We start from the raw sequence: 22526 nt of genomic DNA, 5'->3' as shown, positions 1-22526 counted from the left end.
AAATCCTGGCCTCAAATGATCTGCCCGCCTCGGCCTCCCAAAGTGCTGGCGTTATAGGCATGAGCCACTGTGCCCCGCCCTCTTTTTAAAACTTTTTATTGTGAAAAATCTCAACCATATATAAAAGTAGAGCGGCCAGTAAAATGAACACAAAGTTCCATCACCCAACTTCAACAATTAGCTATACGTGGCCAATCTTCTTTCATCTCTACCCCCACAAGACATCATTTCAATTCATCTGACTTACATATTATTAATTAGAATTATGTTTATCTAAACTATAATTGCTCCTCAAAAATATACGTATAATACCGTTATCACAGCTAAAAATTTATAATTCCTTAATATCATCACATATTGAGTTCAGTTAGTATTCATATTTCCTTGGTTATTTTATAATTGTTTTCCAGCTTCTGTTTGAATTGGGGCTTTCTCTCTCCATATCTTGTGCTCCCTTAGCTTTTTTTTTTCTTTTTTTTTTGAGATCGAGTCTCACTCTTGTCACTCAGGCTGGAGTGCAATGGAGTGATCTCGGCTCACTACAACCTCCCCATTCCCAGGTTCAAGTGATTCTCTTGCCTCAGCCTCCCAAGTAGCTGGGACTATAGGTGCCCGCCACCATGTCCAGCTGTTTTGTATTTTTAGTAGAGATGGGATTTCACCATGTTGGCCAGGCTGGTCTCGAACCCCTAATCTCAAGTGATCCACCTGCCTCAGCCTCCCAAAGCGCTGGGATTACAAGCATGAGCCACCGCACCTGGCCTCCCTTAGCTTCTCGTTTAGACCTCTGCTGCGGCACACTCTACCTTATATGAGTTATCTGGGTGCAAGTCTTTATGCTCCCTCCCAGCCAGCAAGCCAGTCAGCAGGCACGGGGCCTTCCTAGTCATCCTAGCTCTTCAGGATCCTTCACTCTTCATTGTACATACCAGGCACTCATTAAATGTCAAATCAAATTCCTGTCAATATCAGTGTCACTAGTAGCTTTTCCCAAATATAGCTGTTTACTCACATAAGCTACGTGGATAGTCATGAAATAAAGACATGGCCTAGCACTGAGTGCTTTCTTTTTCTTCTTTCTTTTTTCTTTTCTTTTCTTTTTTTTTTTTTTTTTCTGTTGGAGACAGTCTCACTGTCTTCCGGGCTGAAGTGCAGTGGCACAATCTTGGCTCACTGCAACCTCCACCTCCCAGGTTCAAGCGATTCTCCTGCCTCAGCCTCCTGAGTAGCTGGGATTACAGGTGACTGCCACCAAGCCTGGCTAATTTTTCTATTTTTTAGTAGAGATGGGGTTTCACCATGTTGGCCAGGCTGGTCTTGGACTCCTGACCACAGGTGATCTGCCTACCTCGGCCTCCCAAAGTGCTGGGATTACAGGCATGAGCCACTGCGCCTGGCTCACTGATTGCTTTCTATATACTATCTCATTTAATCCTCACGAAAGCCTCATGAAAGAGGTAGCATTATCGTATTAGCTTGATTATATGGATGACAAAATGGAGTTGGTGAGAGGATAAACACCAGTCTCTAAAATCACAGACCATGACACAAAGCATCAACTTGAATCTGGGTCTGTTTGACTCAGAGCCAAGCTCCACTCCACTAAGCTCCACTGTCTTCTGACGCTCAGGACTGAAAATACTCTCTTAGCCCTTTACAGACTTGTTACCACACATCACTGGTGGATGTGGCTGCCAAAGCATGTACACTGAATGAGTTCTTTATGCCGAGACAGGAGCCTGTGCTGTGGTATGAATAAGTGCCTCTACAAGTGTCCTACTAAGTGGGTGTCCAGAACACAAAGGCAAGTATGGGCTACTGGTTGCTCCCAAAGGGCAAAGCAATGGCAAGGCTAGATCCCAGTACATCTCAACCCTTAGCTGCATTAGGCTGACCACGGAACCTTTTAAAAACCCTCAGTGACTAGGATCCACCCCTAGAGATTGCAATTTAACTGAACGGGGGCGAGGCCTGGACATTAACACTTTTTACAAGCTCCCCAGCTGATTCTGATGTGCAGCCAGGGTTGAGAGCCACTGATGTGGACCTTCCATGGCACAAGGCAGCTCTGGGCTCAGACCTGAGTCCATCAGCCTGCTGCTGACACTGAGAGTGCCTGGGAGACAAAGCACATGGGCCCTGAAGCCAGACTGTTTGGACTCAGTCCCCCCCGCTTTGCCACTCACTAGCTCTGTGATGGTTGGCAAGTGCCTTTACCTTCTGGAGCTTCAATTTCCTCATCTGTAAAATGGGGTAATAATAATAACACCTACCTTACAGAACTGCTGTCAAAATGAAATGATTTAATACATGTAAGTTGCTTAGAACTGTATTTGACATAGAGCAAGCGCTAAAGAATTAACCACCATTGTTATTATTATTTAAACTTGTAAGAAAGAGAAGTATGCTGAAGAACAAACCAACCCGCTAGATTGGAATGACCATTCATCCAAACTGTATCTTACTAGTAAAGAGAAATGAAACATGTCAGGCAGCTTGTCACAAGAACCTGAACTTAAGTCCTCCTACACAAACCCAGGCAACTATCCCATAGCTGTCTAGTTCAGACCCACAGCTCCCAGGATGAGCACACTGGGTTCTGCAGCCTGACTTTGTTACTATCTGTATAACCCTGGTCAAGTCATTTAGCTCTCTAAACTTTAGTTTCCTCACATGTCAAATGAGGAGACTGAAACAAAATGATCTTGAAGACCCTTTCCAGATCCTGTAATCCATGCTGCTGGCCAGAATCCGTGCTCCTTCCTTCCTCTAGGACTTCAAACCTGCCATTTCCTCGGCCTCGCTAAGTCTGTCTTATTAATCAGAATAAACATCATTTCCCCAGGGAAGTCTTCTGAGACCTCCACACGAAGTCAGGAGCCTCTTGAACACTTTCAGTCACCCTGTGCTTCTCCTTCATGGCACTTAACACAGTTTGTAATGACTCAGTGTATAATTATTTCGTTCATGTGTACTCCTGCCCCCAACTGCTCCATCTCCTAGACTAAATACTGTGGGGGCAGCAACCACATTTGTTATGTTTATGGTTTTGGCCTCAAAGCTTACCTGGTGCACGGTAGAGGTGTTTAATACATATTGAAGGAAAGAAATAACAAACTTGCAGTAGATACAAATAAAGAACAATGACTTAAAAGCAAAGCACTTGATTATTCCTGTGATAAATTCCTCAGAGGTCTTCCAACAGAGGCAACGTTTTGGTTGTTCAGTCTTTCCATGAGTACTGAAATAACTGAACAATATTTATAAAGATGTAAAACACAGCTGGGCACGGCAGCTCACGCCTGTAATCCCAGCACTTTGGGAGGCCAAGGCAGGCGGATCATGAGGTCAGGAGATGGAGACCATCTTGGCCAACATGGTGAAACCCTGTCTCTACTGAAAATACAAAAATTAGCTGGGCATGGTGGCGTGTGCCTGTATTCCCAGCTACTTGGGAGGCTGAGGCAGGAGAATCGCTTGAACCCAGGAGGTGGAGGTTGCAGTGAGCTGAGATTGCACCACTGCACTTCAGCCTGGCGACTCCATCTCAAAAAAAAAAAAAAAAAAAAAAAAAAAGATGTAAGACACATATGCCCTTTGACCAAAGCAAAAATTCTAGGAATTTAGCCCAGCAGTCCCTAACCTTTTTGGCACCAGGGACTGGTTTCGCCGAGGACCATTTTTCCACGGACAAGGGGTTGGGGGGAATGGTTTTGGGATGAAACTGTTCCATCTCAGATCATCAGGCATTAGATTCTCATAAGGAGTGTGCAACCCAGGTCCCTTGCACACACAGCTCACAATAGGGTTTGCACTCCTATGAGAATCTAATGCCGCCGCTGATCTGACAGGAGGCGGGGCTCAGGCCATAATGCTCACTCGCTAGCCACTCACTTCACGCTGTGTGGCCCAGCCAGGTTCCTAACAGGCCACGGACCAGGGGTTGGGGACCCCTTTTTATCCTACAGATCTATTTGCATGTGCGTGAAAAATGTATGTAACAAGGAGATTTGTTACAGCATTGTTAGTAATAGCAGAAGACTGGAAATAATCTAAATGTCCACCAATCAGGGACTAGTTAAATAAATAGTATATCATACCGTGGAATACTATGTCATAAATGAAAAATATGTGGCAGCTTTATCTGGATTGATGTGATAGCATTTCCAAGATACATTTTTTTTTTTTTTGAGACAGAGTTTCACTCTTATCACCCAGGCTGGAGTGCAATGGTGTGATCTTGGCTCACTGCAACCTCTGCCTCCCAGGTTCAAGTGATTCCTCCGCCTCAGCCTCTTGAGTAGCTAGAATTACAAGTGCCCACCACCACGCTCAGCTAATTTTCGTATTTTTAGTAGAGACAGGGTTTCACCATGTTGGCCAGACTGGTCTTGAACTCCTGACCTCAAGTATTCCACCTGCCTCGGCCTCCCAAACTGCTGGGATTGCAGGCGTGAGCCACCGTGCCCAGCCGAGATACATTTTCAGGTGGAAAAAAAACAGGGCACAGAAGAGTGTATGTAGTGTGCTGCTGCTGACCTAAAAACAGAACATAAATGTACAAGTTTATGTGGATCTTTGCATAGACCATCTTTGGAAAGATACAGGTAAGAAACTGCTAACAACAGTATTGACTCACAGGAGAGCTGAATGGCTAAGGACAAAGGTTAGAGAGGTTTACTTTTCAGCATATACTTGTTGCACCTTTTGGATTTTGTATCATGTGTATGTGTTACCCACTCAAAAGACAGAATACTTAATTTTAAAAGGGCATCAAAAAGGAAAGACCAGAGAAAGAAAAGGAAAAAAATTCATAGGGAAAAGAAAAGAGTCTTCGAGCTGGAGCACACAGGAAGGAGCTCAGAACCTTCTGCATGTTATCTGGAAACAACTTGTATCTTCTGTGGATGTGGAGGACAGGACCTGATGACTAAGCTGTCCAATTCCCAAACCATCTGAGGACATATATGTGGGGGAGGTGGTTGTGGCAGGAGGCTTCAGTCTTTTGGCAAATATCCAATAATCAAACAAAAAAAAAAAGCCAATCATATTGGAGTAAACGAACCTTTCTGTCCTGTGAACCACATGACCCATGTTTCTCTTGGCATAGCCGGGACCCAAATAGTTGTCCTTGTACAGCTGGGAAGCACCCGGGCTTTGCAGCGGGAACATTGGTACGAGTGGGTGTAGGCAGCTGCCCGCCAGCAAGGCAAGCCTACAAGCTCCCCTTGATCCCCTCCAGCGTGAATGCCTTCCGATTCAGTGGCAGGCTAGAGGGCTGACTAGCTGCTCAGAAAGCCTGCGATCACAATGGGGGAAGCAAGCAAACCACAGTAGGTTAGTATTCAGCTTGGACGAAGAAAAGAGAAACAGCCAGTTCCTGTGTGGTGATTGGGGGTGGGGGTTTGGGAAACCCAAAGTGCAGCTGGGCCCGACTGCAGAAAGCAATTGCCATGCAAGTGAGCAGAGCTGCTGAGGCCTGGGTCACAGGCCTGGCATGTGCTGCCTGCCGTGCCAACTTTGAAAGTGTCACCTTGCCTGGGGGAGAGATAGGGTTGGGAGGGTGAAGGAAAAGATTTGGCAGTGACAGTTCTCAGAAGGCTGGGAACATACAGACGTGTGCAGTGCTTGCACATGGAGCCTGTCTGTAAAGCCTGTTGTTACGCTAACCAAACCAAAAAATTCTGTACGAACTCGATTCCTGTCGCTGCTCATCATTAGCTATACATATCCAGGGTCTATTGAGGTTCTGTGACCCCAGCTCATTTGTGTGTTTACGGTAATCATAGGAAACATGGAAACACATCTGGACTGGCTTTTTTTTTTGAGATGGAGTTTCACTCTGTCGCTCAGGCTGGAGTGGTGCGATCTCGGCTCACTGTAACCTCTGCCTCCTCGGTTCAAGTGATTATCATGCCTCAGCCTATTGAGTAGCTGGGACTACGGGCACGTGCCACCACGCCCAGCTAATTTTTAAATTTTTATTAGAGATGGGGTTTCGCCATGTTGGCCGGGCTGGTCTGGAACTCCTGGCCTCAAGTGATCCACCCACCTCGGCCTCCCAAAGTGCGGGGATTACAGGTGTGAGCCGCCGTGCCCGGCCTTGGACTGGCTTTTATGGTTCTAATCAGGCCTTCCATGCTGTGCACAGATTCTGAAGTGATGCTTCAAGAACAATAAACATGGCATCTTAGCATTATTGGGAGTACTTATTATGGGCCTGGCTCTGCATTTGCACTAAACGAATTTAGCCTTTGCTGCAAGTAGATGAGGTAGGCACCATTCTTACCCTCAAAACAGATGAGGAAGATGAGGCTCAGATGGGTTATGTGGTGTACACAAGTTCACGCGGGAGTAAGGGGCAAGGCTGGTATCCAAAGCTCACACTGTTACCCACTGAGCTAGTCTGCCCATTACAGCCTCAAGAGGAACACAGCCGTCGTAGGCAAATAAGTGACAGCTCTGTGGAAAAAAGGAGGTGAAAATTGGTGCTTCCTGTGAATGCTCCCAGCCAGCTGCGGGTCCTCCCTGTTGACAGCAGACCTTTCCTGGGACCTTTCTCTCCCTTTCCCTTATCTCCCTCTTCACCTCCACTTTGAGGTGGGGAGTGAGGGTGGGAAGATCCTATCTTAGGTGCTGTTACTGTTTAGCTGGAGTTCAAAGAAGCCTGCTCAGCACAGGGTGGTCATTTTGACTCCCAGATCTTTATCTCTTCCAAGGAATAAGCCAGCTCAGGTCAGGGGAAGAGGACAGAATGATTTTACACTAAGTGGAGTTAGGAAGGCTCTTCCCCATGCCTTCCTTGCCTTCCCTCTAGGGACAAATCTTGTTTCCATGCTCAACAGCTGCCATCCCTAAAGTATTTCGGGCACTCTATACCTTTTGAAAAAAAAAAAGGTGGGGGGGAGACTTTTCCTTTCCTTTCACTTTAATGGTGATGCTCATACAGAGCCACCTTGCCTAAGGGATGTCCAGACAACTACCTATATTTGAAAAGCATCTTTTTTTTTTTTTTCCTGACTGCTAACGCAATGCTACTCAGTTAGAAGAATTTGGTTCACAAAGGGGCCAGACCTAAAAGTAAGATGACAGCAGGGAGTTGAAAATACAACAAACGAAAGGTAAGGCTCCACTCCTCTCCCACTACCCTGAAGGCTCAGAACCTAGCAGTGTTTGTACCTCTGGACAGGTCATTTGACTCTGTTAGGCAAATAGAACTCTGTTTCTACTGAGAGTAGATGCTATGCCAACCGGGAAATATTGAAGTAGGCAGAAAACCTGGAACTTTGTTAGCACCTCCTCGCAGGGATAGTTATAACAATTTACTCTCCCGTCCTGGGGCTTTGCTTCTGCTCCCTGCCCTGCCCCCTGTGGTAGGCGGGCTTTCTTCCCAGTCCCTCTGAGCAGTTGTCGTTCAAGGCTGGCCAAAGGCCTGTGGCTACTGAATGGTCTATGCCTGTGGCTCACTGCTCATTACGGCTTCTCAAGTCAAAGCAACAAGTAAGGCTTTCCACTGCCAGACTGCCAGGGACTAAAGCAGACCCCAGGACAGCCCAGTTTTCCAAAGATTTTTTTTTCCTCTCTCTAACTTGAGTTAACACATTCCCTGGCCAAAGCCAGGCTCGTTATGCTGAGTGTTTGTGTCCTCCCAAAATTCATCTGTTGAAATCCTGACTCCCAGGGTGATGGTTTTAGGAGGCAGGGCCTTTAGGAGGTGATTAGGCCATGAAGGCAAAGCTCTCATGAATGGGATTAGGGTCCTTTTAAAAGAGATGGAAGAAAGCTAGCTCCCCCTTCCACCATGTGAGGGCAAAGCAAGAAGGCTCTAGGAAGCTGGCCTTCGCCAGGTATCAAATCTGCCTTGACCTTGGACTTCTCAGTCTCCAGAACGGTGAGAAATACATTTTGGTTGTTTATAAGCCATCTAGTTTATGATATTTTGTTATTGCAGCCTGAACGGATTAAGACAAGGCTATGGCCTGTCAGTTTCTGAGCTTGCAAAGTATTGATTTTCTCAACTCCTCTTGCACTGAGGCTGTGGACTCCCAATATCAAGGTTTGGTTTCCCGCTCCCTCATCCTGTAGTCCCACACCTGGGGCAAGGGAACTAAAGTCAAAATGATCCAGTTACCTTGCCTACAGGATTAGGCTCCTGTACTCTTGGTGAATAAAAAAAGGGCCTGAGGAAGGAGAGACATAGGTTCAAGGCCCAGCTTTGCGACTTACTTACTAGCTATGTGATGGTTGGGTAAGTGACTTACACCTTGTGCCTTGTTTCCTCATCTATAAAATAGGAGTACTAAGAGTACTTATTTCATAGTGTCAATAAAGACAGTTAAATGGGATAATAAACTGCCTTGTATATATTAAGTGACCAATAAGTGGTAGTTATTATTATATTATTATAATTTCTTTTTTTTTTTTTCCCCTCAGGGGAAAGCGCAAACGCAGTCCCCCACTACCACAAATTATGCAGTTGAGTTTCCCACATTTGGGGAAATCAAAGGGGTCAGCACATCCAGGGGGCAATGGATAAGCCTCGCCCTGGGAAAACCACCTTCATGATCATGGTATCTCCCCTGCCAGGTAAGTATATATTATTATAATTTCTTAATCACAGGGAAGGCTTTCTTGTCATCACTTCCCTTAACATAGTTTACCCCTATCCTTATCCCTGACAAAAACCTCCCCAACAAAGTACAGCATAGATTTACATGCATTCATTCAAATCTGGTCACATTTACAGAAAGCAACCAACTAACAAAATACAGTTGACCTTTGTTTTTCTTTTTTTTCTTTTCTTTCTGTTTTTGAGACAGAGTCTTGCTCTGTTGCCCAGGCTGGAGTGCAGTGGTGCAATCTCAGCTCACTGCAACCTCCACCTCCTGGGTTCAAGCGATTCTCCTGTCTCAGCCTCCTGAGTAGCTGGGATTACAGGCGTGTGCCACCATGCCGGGATAATTTTGTATTTTTAGTAGAGGCGGGGTTTCACCATGTTGGCCAGGCTGGTCTCAAACTCCTGACCTCCGTTGATCGGCCTGCCTCAGCCTCCCAAAGTGTGGTGATTATAGGCGTGAGCCACTGCGCCCGGCCTACAGTTGACCTTTGAACAACATGGATTTGAGTTGTGCTGGTTCACTTATATGTGGATTTTTTTCAATAAATACAGTCGGCCCTCTGTTTCTGTGGGTTCTGCATCCACAGTCAAATTTGGGATGCGGGACTTGTGTATAAGGAGGGCCAACTTTTTCTGTCCACAGGTTTCACAGGGCCGACTTCAGGGCTGAGAAATGAGTGGATTTTGGTATCAGAGAGGGATTCTGCAACCAATGGCCCGCAGATACCTAGGGACGACTGTATAAATTTGATGGTGCTATGATTTGTCAAGCACTTCCAGCCACCATACAAAGCACCAGGAGGCTGGAATGAAGAGGAGGTGTAAATCAAAATGGTGTCAAGAATTTTTCCTTCTGTCCTTTTAGCATATTTGTCTATTCGGAAACGTTAACGGCTGTTTGCACTGAGATGCATAGAACCTGATTGCTAGGGTAGGAGATGGAAGACAGTGCATTCTCAGAGCCAAGTGCATAGACAGTTTTAGACAGGGGACATGCAGAGGTTTTCTTAGGGCAGCAGGTTGAGCAGGAGGCAGGCTTGGGTGTTCTTACCTTCATCTTGGGTAGGTACAACCACACGGACTTGGGACTCACCCAGCAGACAGTGAGATCTCCTAAGCTGTCCCTAAACTTCATTTTTAAACAAGTATTAGATGTCTGCTACATGAGGCTGCGTGTTGTCAGGATATACAAATGTGTAAGACATACTTCCCACAGGCAAAGAGTTTGCAATCTAGAGGAAATAAGGGACACAAAAGATTATAACAAAAGGAAGCATGTGGCATGGGCCATAAGACAGCTCTAGCAAGAGTGAGCCATTCAGGAGCGGGAGACCACTGCTTGGGGAGATGGGAGAAGACTTCAGGAGGCAGCTTTGATAGTGAGGGAACAGCAGGGCAATAGTGTTAAGATGGGAAGAGGTAGGGCATGGAGAGAAGTGCCATGGAAAAGAAACTGGCTGGATCAGAGGGCATGTATAGGCTAACAGCATCATTTACAAGGGGTTATTTGGCCAGGCACAGTGGCTCATGCCTGTAATCCCAGTAGTTTGAGAGGCTGAGGCGGGTGGATCACCTGAGGTCAGGAGTTCGAGACCAGCCTGGCCAACATGGTGAAACCCCATCTCTACTAAAAATACAAAATTAGCTGGGCGTGGTGGTGCATGCCTGTAGTCCCAGCTACTCGGGAGGCTGAGGCAGGAGAATCACTTGAACCCAGGAGGTGGAGGTTGCAGTGAACCGAGATTGCACCACTGCACTCCAGCCTGGGCAACAAAGTGAGACTCTGTCTCAAAAAAAAAAGGGGGGGTGGGTGGTATTCACCCACAAAGCTCTTAGAACAAAATAACTATGCCCTTGGGGGTTGGGTGGGGGACAGTGAAAATACGGCATCTGCAGTTATTAACTGAGTAGATTGTTAGTTAACTCAGCTTCTCTTGCCCCAGAATCCCCTCTGAAGTGGGCTGGAGCACCTCCATTGTGGTTCTACAAAGGCAAAACATCTACCTTGATCCATCAAGATAGGACAGCTGTTTTGGGGATGGGAAAAGCCAACTCATTTCTTAAACAACAGGTATGTGCTACAGTAGGTCAGAAGACAGCCATCACTGAGACAAACCTCAGTTGAGCCTTTAAGAAAATTGGGACAGATGTTCCAAGACAGAGGTAACTTCATGAACAAAGGCCTGGTGACTGGAATGTGAAATGCACTTAATCTTCAGGGCTTGGGAGAAGGGGCTAAGAAGATTAGTTTGATGAACTTGGAGGCTTGAATAGAGCAGAGGTCATACAAATGTGTGTTTTGTTTAGCCCAGCCAGTACTTAACAATTTTCATTTGCCAGCAGTGAGAAACTGGGAGATTTTACATAAAAATCTGGATTTTAGACTCTTTTGAAAACTGGGCCTACATTTCTAAATGGCATCCGTCCTTTGGAGAAGAGGAACTGGCCACAGCCTCTACTGGCTCTCTTTATTCCTTTCTGTTATCCATATTTAGATGCAAATCACATTTTGTGAGCACAGTGAAGTTTAGCTCTCCAGAATGCTTTTGAAAGCCATGATGGCTCAGAATGCATTTGAAGGCTTTTTTTTTTTTTTTTTTGAGATGAAGTTTCGCTCTGTCACTGAGGCTGGAGTGCAGTGGCGCAATCTCAACTCACTGCAACCTCCACCTCCTAGGTTCAAGTGATCCTCCCGCCTCAGCCTCCTGAGTAGCTGGGACTACAGGCACCTGCCACGATGCCCAGCTAATTTTTTTGTGTGTGTTTTAGTAGAGACGGGGTTTCATTATGTTGACCAGGCTGGTCTTGAACTCCTGACCTCAAGTGATCCACCCACCTTGGCTTCCCAAAGTGGTGGGATTACAGACGTGGGCCACCAGGCCCAGCCTGAAGGCTTATTCTTTACAGGGTGAGTGTATGTTATCTGGGTTTCCCTATATTCTCTTTTTCATGTTACTTCCAAGTTTCTGCAGGCATTTGTTTTTGTAACTTCTTATATAAAGGGCCTCTGTGCAACAAGGATCGCACAGTTGGTAAGGGAAACATGCCAAGCCAAGGGGCTCAGCCTTTTTTCTCTGGGGACAATCAAGAAGGACACAACAGGCTGAGTACAGTGGCTCATGCCTGTAATCCCACCACTTTGGGAGGTCAAAGCGGGAGGATGGCTTGAGCCCAGGAGTTTGAGACCAGCCTGAGCAACATAAGGAGACCAGGAGACCTAATCTCTACAAAACATTTAAAATATTAGTCAGGCATAGGTGGCGCATGCCTGTGGTCCCAGCTACTTGGGAGGCTGAGGTGGAAGGATTGCTTGGGCCTGGGAGGTTGAGGCTACAATGAGCTGTGATTGTGCCACTGCACTCCAGCCTGGGAGAGACAGCAAGACCCTGTCTCACAAAAACAACAACAAAAAAAGGATCTAACACAGACAGATCTGAGAAAGATTCATCTGACAGAATCCCATATGGGCTGGGCTGGAGAGGACTGAAATGAGCACTGACTCTGGAGACAAGCTCCCTGGGCTTATATCCCAGCTCAATTACTGGATGGGTGAACTTGCAGGCTACAAAACCTTTTGGTGCCTCAGTTTTCTCATCTGTAAAATGGACTTAATAATAACAGTGCCCACCTTGTAGGGCTGTTGTAAGGATTAAATGAGATAATGAACATAAAGCACTTGGCACAGTGCCTAGTACATATTAATATTCAATGCTTAAGATCATTTTTAGAATTAATCCTGGAGACCAATGAGGAGATTACTGTAATAGCCTAGATATGAGCTGATAAGGTCCAAGATTAGGGTAAGAGGCAGTGACAAAAAGAAAGACCAGCATGGGAACATTAGGAATGAAGAAGCAACTGGGCTCAAGGTTAACCGGGTGAGGGGAAGGGGAAGAGTCAAACACAAGTTGTGGATTTCCAGCCTGAGTCACTGGGGCAATGATGGAATTGAAATGGAAAACTCTGGGATAACAGTGTTAGGAAAAGAAGAGGTCAGCTTGATGCATATTAAGTTAGAGGTGACAGTGGGGATATGATAGCCAAATAGTGATGTCGAGCAGGCTGTGGGAAATGTGGGACCATGGCTCAGATGGGAGGTCAGGGTTGAAGATGTAGATATGAACATGAAAAACTATAAGAGGGGATGAGCGCCCTGAGAGGGAATGAATGAAGTGACTGTGTCCAATTCAGCAAAGATAACCCGAGGTGTCAAGCATCTCTATTTGAGTAGGCTGGGGCTTCTGTTTATTCACTGACCATGTGTATTCTGCTCAGTCAGCTGTACCACTCGGATACCACCTTTGTCCTTCATCTTATGTGCTTTCAGTTCAAATGCTGACCTGGCCCAATCCTGCTTACCTTGTGAGCTGTGATGGGGTCAAAGTCCACTGGGGTATAAAGCAACAGGCTCACACTTGGTTTTATATTTGATGAAATGGAGACACCCAATATGGGCAATAGGGGAGGGTGTCAGGCAGAGTTGTGAGGGGACCGAGCATGTGTCTGGTACCTCCCTCCTGATCCTTTCAGAAGGCCTGCCAGATTCCAAGGCTCCTACATTCTCAGCTGCTCCCTGGATTTTCAGGGCAGTATTCCCCAGCCTATCTCCCTCTCTCCTCCACATGCACCTGTGCAGAGAGCCATTTTCTCAGGACTCCCTGGTTCTTATTGGGGGTGCACAGATTAATCAGATGAATTCATCTCTGTCAATATTTTACCCTTCCTACTTGTTCTCTCAGTACACTAAGTTCTGCCATCTCTTCTGGCCCAGGCCCTGGGCTAGGTGTGGGAAATAGACAAAAAGGCCAGGCTATACCTGGAAGGGCTTGACCTAAGATGCACTGAAGCGTGGAGAAGGGGATTTCAGGCAGGGTGACTGGGGTCCGTGAAAGCACACCAAGTTGGGGGCACCTCATTCCATGTGTGCACAGGCCTGACCCACCCCCCTTCCCACCAGAAGCCATTCTATCAAGACATGCACATGCATAATTGATTTACCTCTCCATTCTCTAGCATGCCAGCCAGGAGCCAAGGCAAGAAAAGGAAAAAGGGATAAAATGAGTGTAAGCATGGTGAAGGAAGGGCTCAGCTGGTTAAACAAGACTTCTGATTACTGTCATTATGTTCAAAAGAGTTCCAACCTGATGTGCCATTAAATGGGCTGTGTGTGTCTAGAGAAAAGCATATTAAGAGAAAGAGACATCCAGACAAAGGGGCCAGTCAGTGCAGGGATTGAGAAAAATTCCCTGTGTAGCTCGTTATCCAACAGACACCTGCCATTGATTTGCTTCATGACAGGCAGTGCAATGGGGAAAGCCAATGGAATGCAAATGTTGCCATTAAGTGCGCTCAGGTCAGAGCAGCCCAGTGGCCCTGCAAACGTCCCTTGTTACTTATTCTGCTGGCAAACCCTGCCTGCTCCAGTGAGGACAGACTGTTATTAAAGCCCTCTCTTCTTGGTGAATTTGGAGTGTGTGCTTTGTAGGACAAAAAACAATAACAATAAAACCAACAAGTTTAGCATTAGCCTGTGGTTTCTAGGCCTCTTATTCTCCAAACCAAAGATGGATTTCAAGCAGGGATTATGAAGTTGTTAACTGGACAGAGACCACTGAACTTCAGGCTCCAATCAGGTGATGCTCAGCTACTCTCCATTTACTGCAGTGACATCTAATGGCCAGAGAAGCCCAATGCCATGTTTGCATTTAAAAGCAGCCTGCAGTTCTGTCTTGGGGGTGAATTTTTTTTAACATAGGGTAGACAAAGTATTAGTATGTTTATTAACCCCTGCAAAATAACAATTTCACTGAAACCCTAAAAGTTCACTTCCTATATCTTTGGATGACATTTATATTGTTATTCATAATTACATGTTGATCCTATTTTGTGAAAACAGTGCAATTACCTCTTTGGATTTTTTTTTTTTTTTTTTACAACCATCATGACTTTGCATCTATTTGAAACTTCTTCTTATGCTCGATATATGCATTATCTGGAAGGCTCCCATACAAGGAAAAAGATGATCAGGATTACCCCCAAATACTCCCTTCTAGTGTATGTTACCTCAGTTTATAGTGGGTTGTTGTGGTAGGGGTATAGAATGCAGATGGTATAGAATGCGGTGTTGGCTGGATTCTCCCAGATGAGGTCACTGTTCTAGCTCCCAGGAAGAGAAAGCAAAACTAAGGTTTATGGGGAAGACTGGGCCCCTTCCCCCGTCCCATTTAGATGTCATTGAACTTCATCTGAAACGCTTTTTCTTTTCTTTTCTCTTTTTTTTTTTTTTTGAGACAGAGTCTTGCTCTGTCACCCAGGCTGGAGTGTGGTGGCACAATCTCAGCTCACTGCACCCTCCCCCTCCCAGGTTTAAGTGATTCTCCTCTCTCAGCCTCCCGAGTAGCTGGGACTACAGGCACGTGCCAACACACCTGGGTAATTTTTTTTTTTGTATTTTCAGTAGAGATGGGGTTTCATCATGTTGGTCAGGTTGGTCTTGAACTCCTGACCTCAGGTGATCTACCTGCCTCGGCTTCCCAAAGTGCTGGGATTACAGATGTGAGCCACCGCACCCGGCCTGAAACCCTTTTTCACTGACTAGCCCTACCCCTTAAGGCTCAAGGCCCTGGTTGTTTTGGACTGGCCCACTATGGGGAGGAAGCTAAGCTGGCGAAGCCTTGAACTATGCATGAAGTGGCAGAAAGTGCTGGAGAGATGCCCCTGGCAGTGAGAAATTCTTAGGACCAGGATTTAAAAAAAATGAATAAAACACTTACAGTATATCATACTTCTTTCCTACTCTACTTCTCCCCAGATTTTTTAAAAGAAACTATTTTTTGTTTGTTTAGAGAGCGCATAATTTCCCTTTGAAGAAAACAACTTTTCTAAGGTTTGAACCAGATGAAATTGCTGTTTGAATGATGTCAACAAAGTTGAATATTGGTAATTTCATCTGGTTCAAGCTAAAGAAAGAAGACTGAAAGTAAAGGAGAGACATACTGTGTCTCTGAATAAAAGATGATTACATAAATTACTCCAAGTGTATGGGTTTTACATAATTCCAATCATAATCACAAGGTAATTCTAAAGTTATCAGGAAGAACAAATGCCTGAAAATAATCAAGGAAATGTTGAAAAGAAAAACAATGAGGAGGGCTACATTCCACTAGACATTAAAAGGTGTTTTTCGGCTGGGGGCGGTGGCTCACGCCTGTAATCCCAGCACTTTGGGAGGCCAAAGCGGGCAGATCACGAGACCAGGAGTTCGAGACAAGCCTGGCTAACATGGTGAAACCTCGTCTCTACTAAAAATACAAAAACTTAGCCGGGCGTGGTGGCACATGCCTGCAGTCCTAGCTACTCGGAAGGCTGAGGCAGGAGAATTGCTTTAACCCGGGAGGCAGAGGTTACAGTGAGCTTAGATCGCGCCACTGCACTCCAGCATGGGCGACAGAGCGAGACTCCATCTCAAAAAAAAAAAAAAAAAAAAACGACATTTTTCTAAAGTTATGGTCATTAAGATAGAGACCCTAGAATAGATATAAACATTTAGTATGTGGTAAAAGCTGCAGCACAAAGTAGTGGAGAAAAGAATTATTCAAAAAATGGTGCTTAAACAATTGGTAAACTATTAAAAAAAAAAAAAAACTTAGATGACTGCTTCACATCATGCACCAGGAAAATTCTTTTTTTTTTTTTTGATATAGGGTCTTGCTCTGTCACCCAGGCTGGAGTGTGGTGGCACAAATATGGCTCACCTCTACCTCCAGGGCTCAAGTGATCCTCCCTCCTCAATCTCCCAAGTAGCTGGGACTATAGGTGTGCACCAGCTACAGGTGTGCCCAGTTAATTTTTGTATTTTTTATGGAGACGGGTCTCGCCATGTTGGCCAGCTGGTCTCGAACTCTTAGCCTCAAGTGATCCTACCTATCTCAAACTCTCAAAGTGCTGGGATTACAAGTAGGAGCCACGGCACCTGTGCACCAGGTAAATTTTTCTTTTTTTTTTTTTGAGACTGAGTCTTGCTCTGTTGCCCAGGCTGGAGTGCAATGGGACGATCTCAGCTCACTGCAACCTCCATCTCCTGAGTTCAAGTGATTCTCTTGCCTCAGCTTCCTGAGTAGCTGGGACTAAAGGCACGCACTACCACACCCGGCTAATTTTTGCATTTTTAGTAGAGACAGGGTTTCACCATGTTGGCCCGGCTGGTCTTGAACTCCTGACCTCAGGTGATCCGCCCACCTTGGCCTCCCAAAGTGCTGGGATTACAGGTACAAGCCACTGCACCCTGCCACACCAGGTAAATTCTAAATGTATTAAAATGTTAAGTGTAAGGCTGGGCACAGTGGCTCACGCCTGTAATCCCAGCACTTTGGGAGTTTGAGATGGGTAGGATTGCTTGAGTCCAGGAGTTTGATACCAGCCTGGGCAACATGGCAAGTCTCTGTCTCTACAAAAAATACAAAAATTAGCTGGGTATGATGGCCAGGCACAGCGGCTCACCCCTGTAATCCCAGCACCTTGGGAGGCCAAGGCGGGCGGATCATGAGGTCAAGAGATCGAGACCATCCTGGCCAACATGATGAAACCCCGTCTCCGCTAAAAATACAAAAAAAAAAAAAAAAAAAAAAAAAATTAGCTGGGTGTGGTGGCGCATGCCTGTAGTCCCAGCTACTCAGGAGGCTGAGGCAAGAGAATTACTTGAACCAGGGAGATGGAGGTTGCAGTCAGCCGAGATGGTGCGACTGCACTTCAGCCTGGCAACAGAGCCTGACTCCGTCTCAAAAAAAAAAAAAAAAAATTAGCTGGGTGTGGTGGTGCATGCCTGTAGTCCCAGCTACTCAGGAGGCTGAGGTGAGAGAATCACCTGAGCCTGGGAAGTCGAGGCTGCAGTGAGCTGAGATCGCACCACTGCACTCCAGCCTGGGCAGTAGTGAGACCCTGTCTCAAAAAAAAAAAAAAAAAAAAAAGAAGCCAAGTGTAAAAATCACAACCAAAGAAGTATTTAAAGAACATATAAGTGAATAGTCATAGGATCATGGGATAGAATAGGCCTTTTAAGCAGAAAAGCAAAGTCAGAAACAAAAAATAATACTAATAGATATAATTAGATAAAATTCTAAAAATATGTACAACAAAACATCACCACTCCAGCCTGGCCAACATGCTGAAACCGTGTCTCTATCAAAAATACAAAAATTAGCCAGGCGTGGTGGCAGGTGCCTGTAATCCCAGCTACTTGGGAGGCTGAGGCAGGAGAAATGCTTGAACTGCTACTGCACTCCAGCCTGAGCAACATAGCGAGACCCTGTCTAAAAAAACAAAACAAAACAAAACAAAAACCCACCACCACCACCAACACATAAACAGCATTAGAAGCCAAATGTCAAACTGGGAAAAATACATGAAATGTATGACAAAGGGTTAATATCTTTAATATATAAAGACTTCTTACCAATGAATAGAAAAAGTTGAATATTCTAGAAAAATAGGGCAAGGACATAAATACAAAACTTACAAAGAAATACAAAGGGCCAGTGCAACCTTGCTTATAATCAATCAAATTAAAATTAAAATGATGGGATACTATTTTTCAGCTATTAGTTTCACAATGATTTAAAAAGTGACAATTAATATTGATAATTAATATCAATGAATATTGAGAGTTTAGAAGCTGAGCCACTGCTTTAGTGCTGGTGGAATTACAAACTTACAACCTTTCTGGAGTGCACATTTCATGAAGAGTCTTAGAATTGTTCATATTTTGTGACCTATAAGTCAGTTTCTAGGAATATAGCCTAAGGATATCATAGATATGAAAAAATGCAAAGGTTTTCATTACAATGTTAGTATAACTCAAGAATTAGAAAAAGCCTAAATATTAAAAAAATGAGAAATTGTTACATATTTTTGGTACATCCATATGGTGGAATATTATTTGATAATTAAATACTTAATGGCCCAGGGAAATACCCATTACATAATAAGTGAAAAAAGGATACTAATTTTTTTTTTTGAGATGGAGTCTCGCTCTGTCGCCCAGGCTGGAGTGCAGTGGTGCAATCTCGGCTCACTGCAACCTCCGTCTCCCAGGTTCAGGGGATTCTCTTACCTCAGCCTCCCAAGTAGCTGGGATTACAGGCACGTGCCACCATGCCCAGCTAATTTTTGTATTTTTTAGTAGAGACGGGGTTTCGCCATGTTGGCTGGGCTGGTCTCGAACTCCTGACCTCAGGTGATCCACCCGCCTCAGCCCCACAAAGTGCTGGGATTACAGCCGTGAGCCACCGCACCCGGCCTAAGGATACTAATTTTTATATACAGTGTGAACACAGTTTTGTAAAAGAAATAACCTTATGTATCTTTATATGTGTGTGAGTGTGTATATGTGTATATATGAAGGTCCATAGAAGGAAAACTATTAATCATTATAATCCATGGGTGTTGGGCTATGGGTAATTTATTTTCCTTTTTGCACTTTTCTGTATCTCCCAAATTTTCTACAACTTATGTGTATTACTTTTTTTTCATTGTGGTCAAATATACATAAAATGAACCATTTTAACCATTTTAAAGTATATGTGCATTACTTTTTTTTTTCTTTGTCTCTGTCACCCAGGTTGGAATGCGGTGGCAGGATTATAGCTCACTGTGACCTCGACCTCTTGGGCCCAAGTAATCCTCCTGCTTCAGTCTCCCAAGTAGCTGGGACCACAGGTACACACCACCATGCCCAGGTAATTGTTTATTTTTAGTAGAGACAAGGTCTCGCTATGTTGCTAAGGCTGATCTCAAACTACTGGGCTCAAGTGATCCTCCCATCTTGGCCTTCCAAATGTGCATTATTTTTAAAATTAGAAATACTTAAAAAAAGATAAGCATGCACTAAGCAGACTTTACATTTAAGCAGAAAAGCAAAGTCAGAAACAAACAAACAAACAAAAAAGTAATAGATATAATTAGATAAAATTCTACAAATATGTACAACAAAACACCACCACCAACAACACATAAACAGCACTAGAAGCCAAATGTTGGCCAGGCGCGGTGGCTCATGCCTGTAATCCCAGCACTTTGGGAGGCTGAGGCGGGTGGATCTCTTGAGCTCAGGAGTTTGAGACCAGCCTGGTCAACATATAGTGAAACCCCATCTCTACCAAAAATACAAAAATTAGCTGGGTGTAGTGGCACGTGCCTGTAGTCCCAGCTCTTGGGAAGCTGAGGCAGAAGAATCGCTTGAACCCAGGAGGAGGAGGTTGCAGTGAGCTGAGATCGTGCCACTGCACTCCAGCCTGGGTGTCAGAGTGAGACTCTGTCTCTCAAAGAAAAAAAAAAACACCAAATGTCAAAGTGGAAAAATTGTGTGAAATGTATGACAAAGGGTTAATATCTTTAATATATAAAGACTTCTTACCAACTAATAGAAAAATTTTGCACCTATACTACCATTACAATGTGACAATTATCTGTTTGGACAAGGACAGGAAAGGAATGCAACCCAGACAGACGAAGTTTCAGGGAGTGGAGTGGCAGCTTTGATAAGCACCTTCAGGCTGTTTAGTGCTGAGGTAAGCGATGGCCCAGGGCAGCCGGGACTACTACAGAGGGAAAGCGGGAGCGGGGAGGGGCATTGAGCAAGTGAGAACAAGTTAGAGTCACAGGGGAAAACCAAACTTGGCTGGGACTGCTCATTTAACCTTGGATTCAGCTGACCCCAAATTAATTTCTATAGAGTTCTTCAGGAATATATTGCTTGTATAAATCAGGGTTTGCCCAGAAGAGGCCATGGAGACAGGCTAGCCTATGGAAGTGGAATTTTTTTTTTAATTTTTATTTTTAGTTCTGTGGTACATGTGCAGGATGTGCAGGTTTGTTACATAGGTGAACATGTGCCATGGTGGTTTGCTGCACCTATCAACCCATCACCTGGGTATTAAGTCCAGCATGCATTAGCTATTTTTGAATTTTAAGGGCCTGAGCAGGGCTAAGAGAAGATACAGCACCTCAGCCCTGCTAGGATTCTGGGCCTGCCCCCACTGTACAGATATAACTGTTACCCACCCAACCTTATTTGAACTAGTCTGATTTTTCTTTGATCAAAATTGGCTTATTCTAGGCTAAGTCAATTACTCACTTCTCAGTGGTCTCACTAAGATGCCGCCTTATGTTTTTTTTTTTTTTTTTTTTTTTGAGACAGAGTTTTGCTCTTGTTGCCCAGGCTGGAGTGCAATGGTGCAATCTTGGCTCACTGCAACCATGCCTCCCAGGTTCAAGTGATTCTCCTGCCTTAGCCTCTCGAGTAGCTGGGATTACAGGCATGTGCCACCACAACCAGCTAATTTTGTATTTTTAGTAGAGACAGGGTTTCTCCATCTTGGTCAGGCTGGTCTCGAACTCCTGACCTCAGGTGATCCGCCCACCTCGGCCTCCCAAAGTGCTGGGATTACAGGCATGAGCCACCGCGCCTGACCCGATGCCGCCACATTTTAAATGCAGTTCCTTCCTCAGCGAGGGAGTCAAGGATGCTGGACCCTTGTTAGCTACAGTTCCTAGCTTATGTTGGTCCTATCCAGTCTGCTTCACTGAGGTAAGGCACAGTGAGGAAACCAAGAGTGGCATCCTTGCTGTGGAGGCAGCAAGGACAGGGAGCATTAGCAGGCTGCTTCTTTTTTTTCTTTCTTTCTTATTTTTCTTTCTTTTTTTTTTTTTCTTTTTTTTGAGACAGAGTCTTTCTGTGTCGCCCAGGCTGGAGTGCAATGGCGTGATCTCAGCTCACTGCAACCTCTGCCTCTCAAGTTCAAGTGATCCTCCTGCCTCAGCCTTCTGAGTGGTTCGGATTACAGGCGCCTGCCACCACGCCCAGCTAATTTTTGTATGTTTAGTAGAGGCGGGGTTTCACCATGTTGGCCAGGCTGGTCTTGGACTCCTGACCTCAAGTGATCCACCCGCCTCCGCCCTCCCAAAGTGCTGGGATTACAGGCGTGAATCACCGTGCCTAGCCTGGAGGCTTCTTAAAAGACCAAAAAAACAGAGGATGGGAATGAGGAGGCAGCCTGGGCTCAAGCCAACAGCTCTGAGGTTAGCAGCAGAAATGCCACAGAGTGGGGGTTTGCACAGTATTTGTGTGAGCAGTCGGAAGCTCCTTGGAAACCCGGCATCACTTGGGGTCAGTGTTCTTTGCTGTTATTACCCGACCACAAACACTACAAAGCATTCCACCCCCTACCCTACTCTGATAACTCCTCACCTGCATCTTTCTCTTCATGGTCTCAAAGGGAAAGGAGAGGGTCTGGGTCACTGCAGCAGCCAGACAGACATTAGCAAAGTTCTGTGGGAGAGAGAACTGATCTCGGGGTCCGTTCCAGATTTTCTCCAGGTTCATGTAAACAAGAAGGGAGCCAGCAGAGAACGGGAGAGCACCTGCAAAACAAGGCCAGGGAGAAGCTGCTGCTGTCTTGGGAAAACACTGGCTTGAGAACATAAATTCCTCGGGGGATTCCAGGGACAGAAAACAGGAGGGGCTCTGGGGTTGCTAAAATCCCTCCAACCCAAGGAGCATGAGGGAACTTTCTTGAGTGATGATAATGTGCTATATTTTGGTAGGGGTTGTGTCATTTGGCAAAATGCATCAAATGGTTCACTAAAGGTTTGTCCATTTTACTGGATGTAAATTGTACTCTGAAAAACAACCATACGGCTGGGCGCGGTGGCTCATGCCTGTAATCCCAGCACTTTGGGAGGCCAAGGCGGGAGGATCACCTGAGGTCAGGAGTTTGAGACCAGCCTGGCCAATACGGTGAAACCCCATCTCCACTAAAAATACAAAAAGTAACTGGGTGTGGTGTTGGGCACCTGTAATCCCAGCTACTTGGGAGACTGAGACAGAAGAATCACTTGAACCCAGGAGACAGAG

The 22526-nt window shown here is 45.3% G+C and overlaps 1 protein-coding gene and 1 non-coding gene across 2 annotated transcripts in view; both read right to left on the bottom strand.

The window, feature by feature from the left end:
* SLC25A43 (solute carrier family 25 member 43) overlaps positions 1-22526 on the bottom strand; it is a 49033-nt gene that overhangs the window by 15664 nt on the left and 10843 nt on the right. The window contains exon 3 of the mRNA XM_054471944.2: positions 21861-22033. Within this exon, the coding sequence (XP_054327919.1) occupies positions 21861-22033 (173 nt within the window). The remainder of the gene's footprint in view (positions 1-21860; positions 22034-22526) is intronic.
* Positions 8431-8594, bottom strand: LOC129025593 (U1 spliceosomal RNA). The gene has a single exon (XR_008497335.1). It is a non-coding gene; the product is annotated as a U1 spliceosomal RNA (small nuclear RNA).

This window comes from Pongo pygmaeus, chromosome X, assembly GCF_028885625.2.
Source record: "Pongo pygmaeus isolate AG05252 chromosome X, NHGRI_mPonPyg2-v2.0_pri, whole genome shotgun sequence".
In the NCBI taxonomy this organism is placed as follows: domain Eukaryota; kingdom Metazoa; phylum Chordata; class Mammalia; order Primates; family Hominidae; genus Pongo; species Pongo pygmaeus.
Note: the sequence above shows the minus strand (reverse complement) of the source record. Positions and strands in the feature narration are given on the sequence as shown.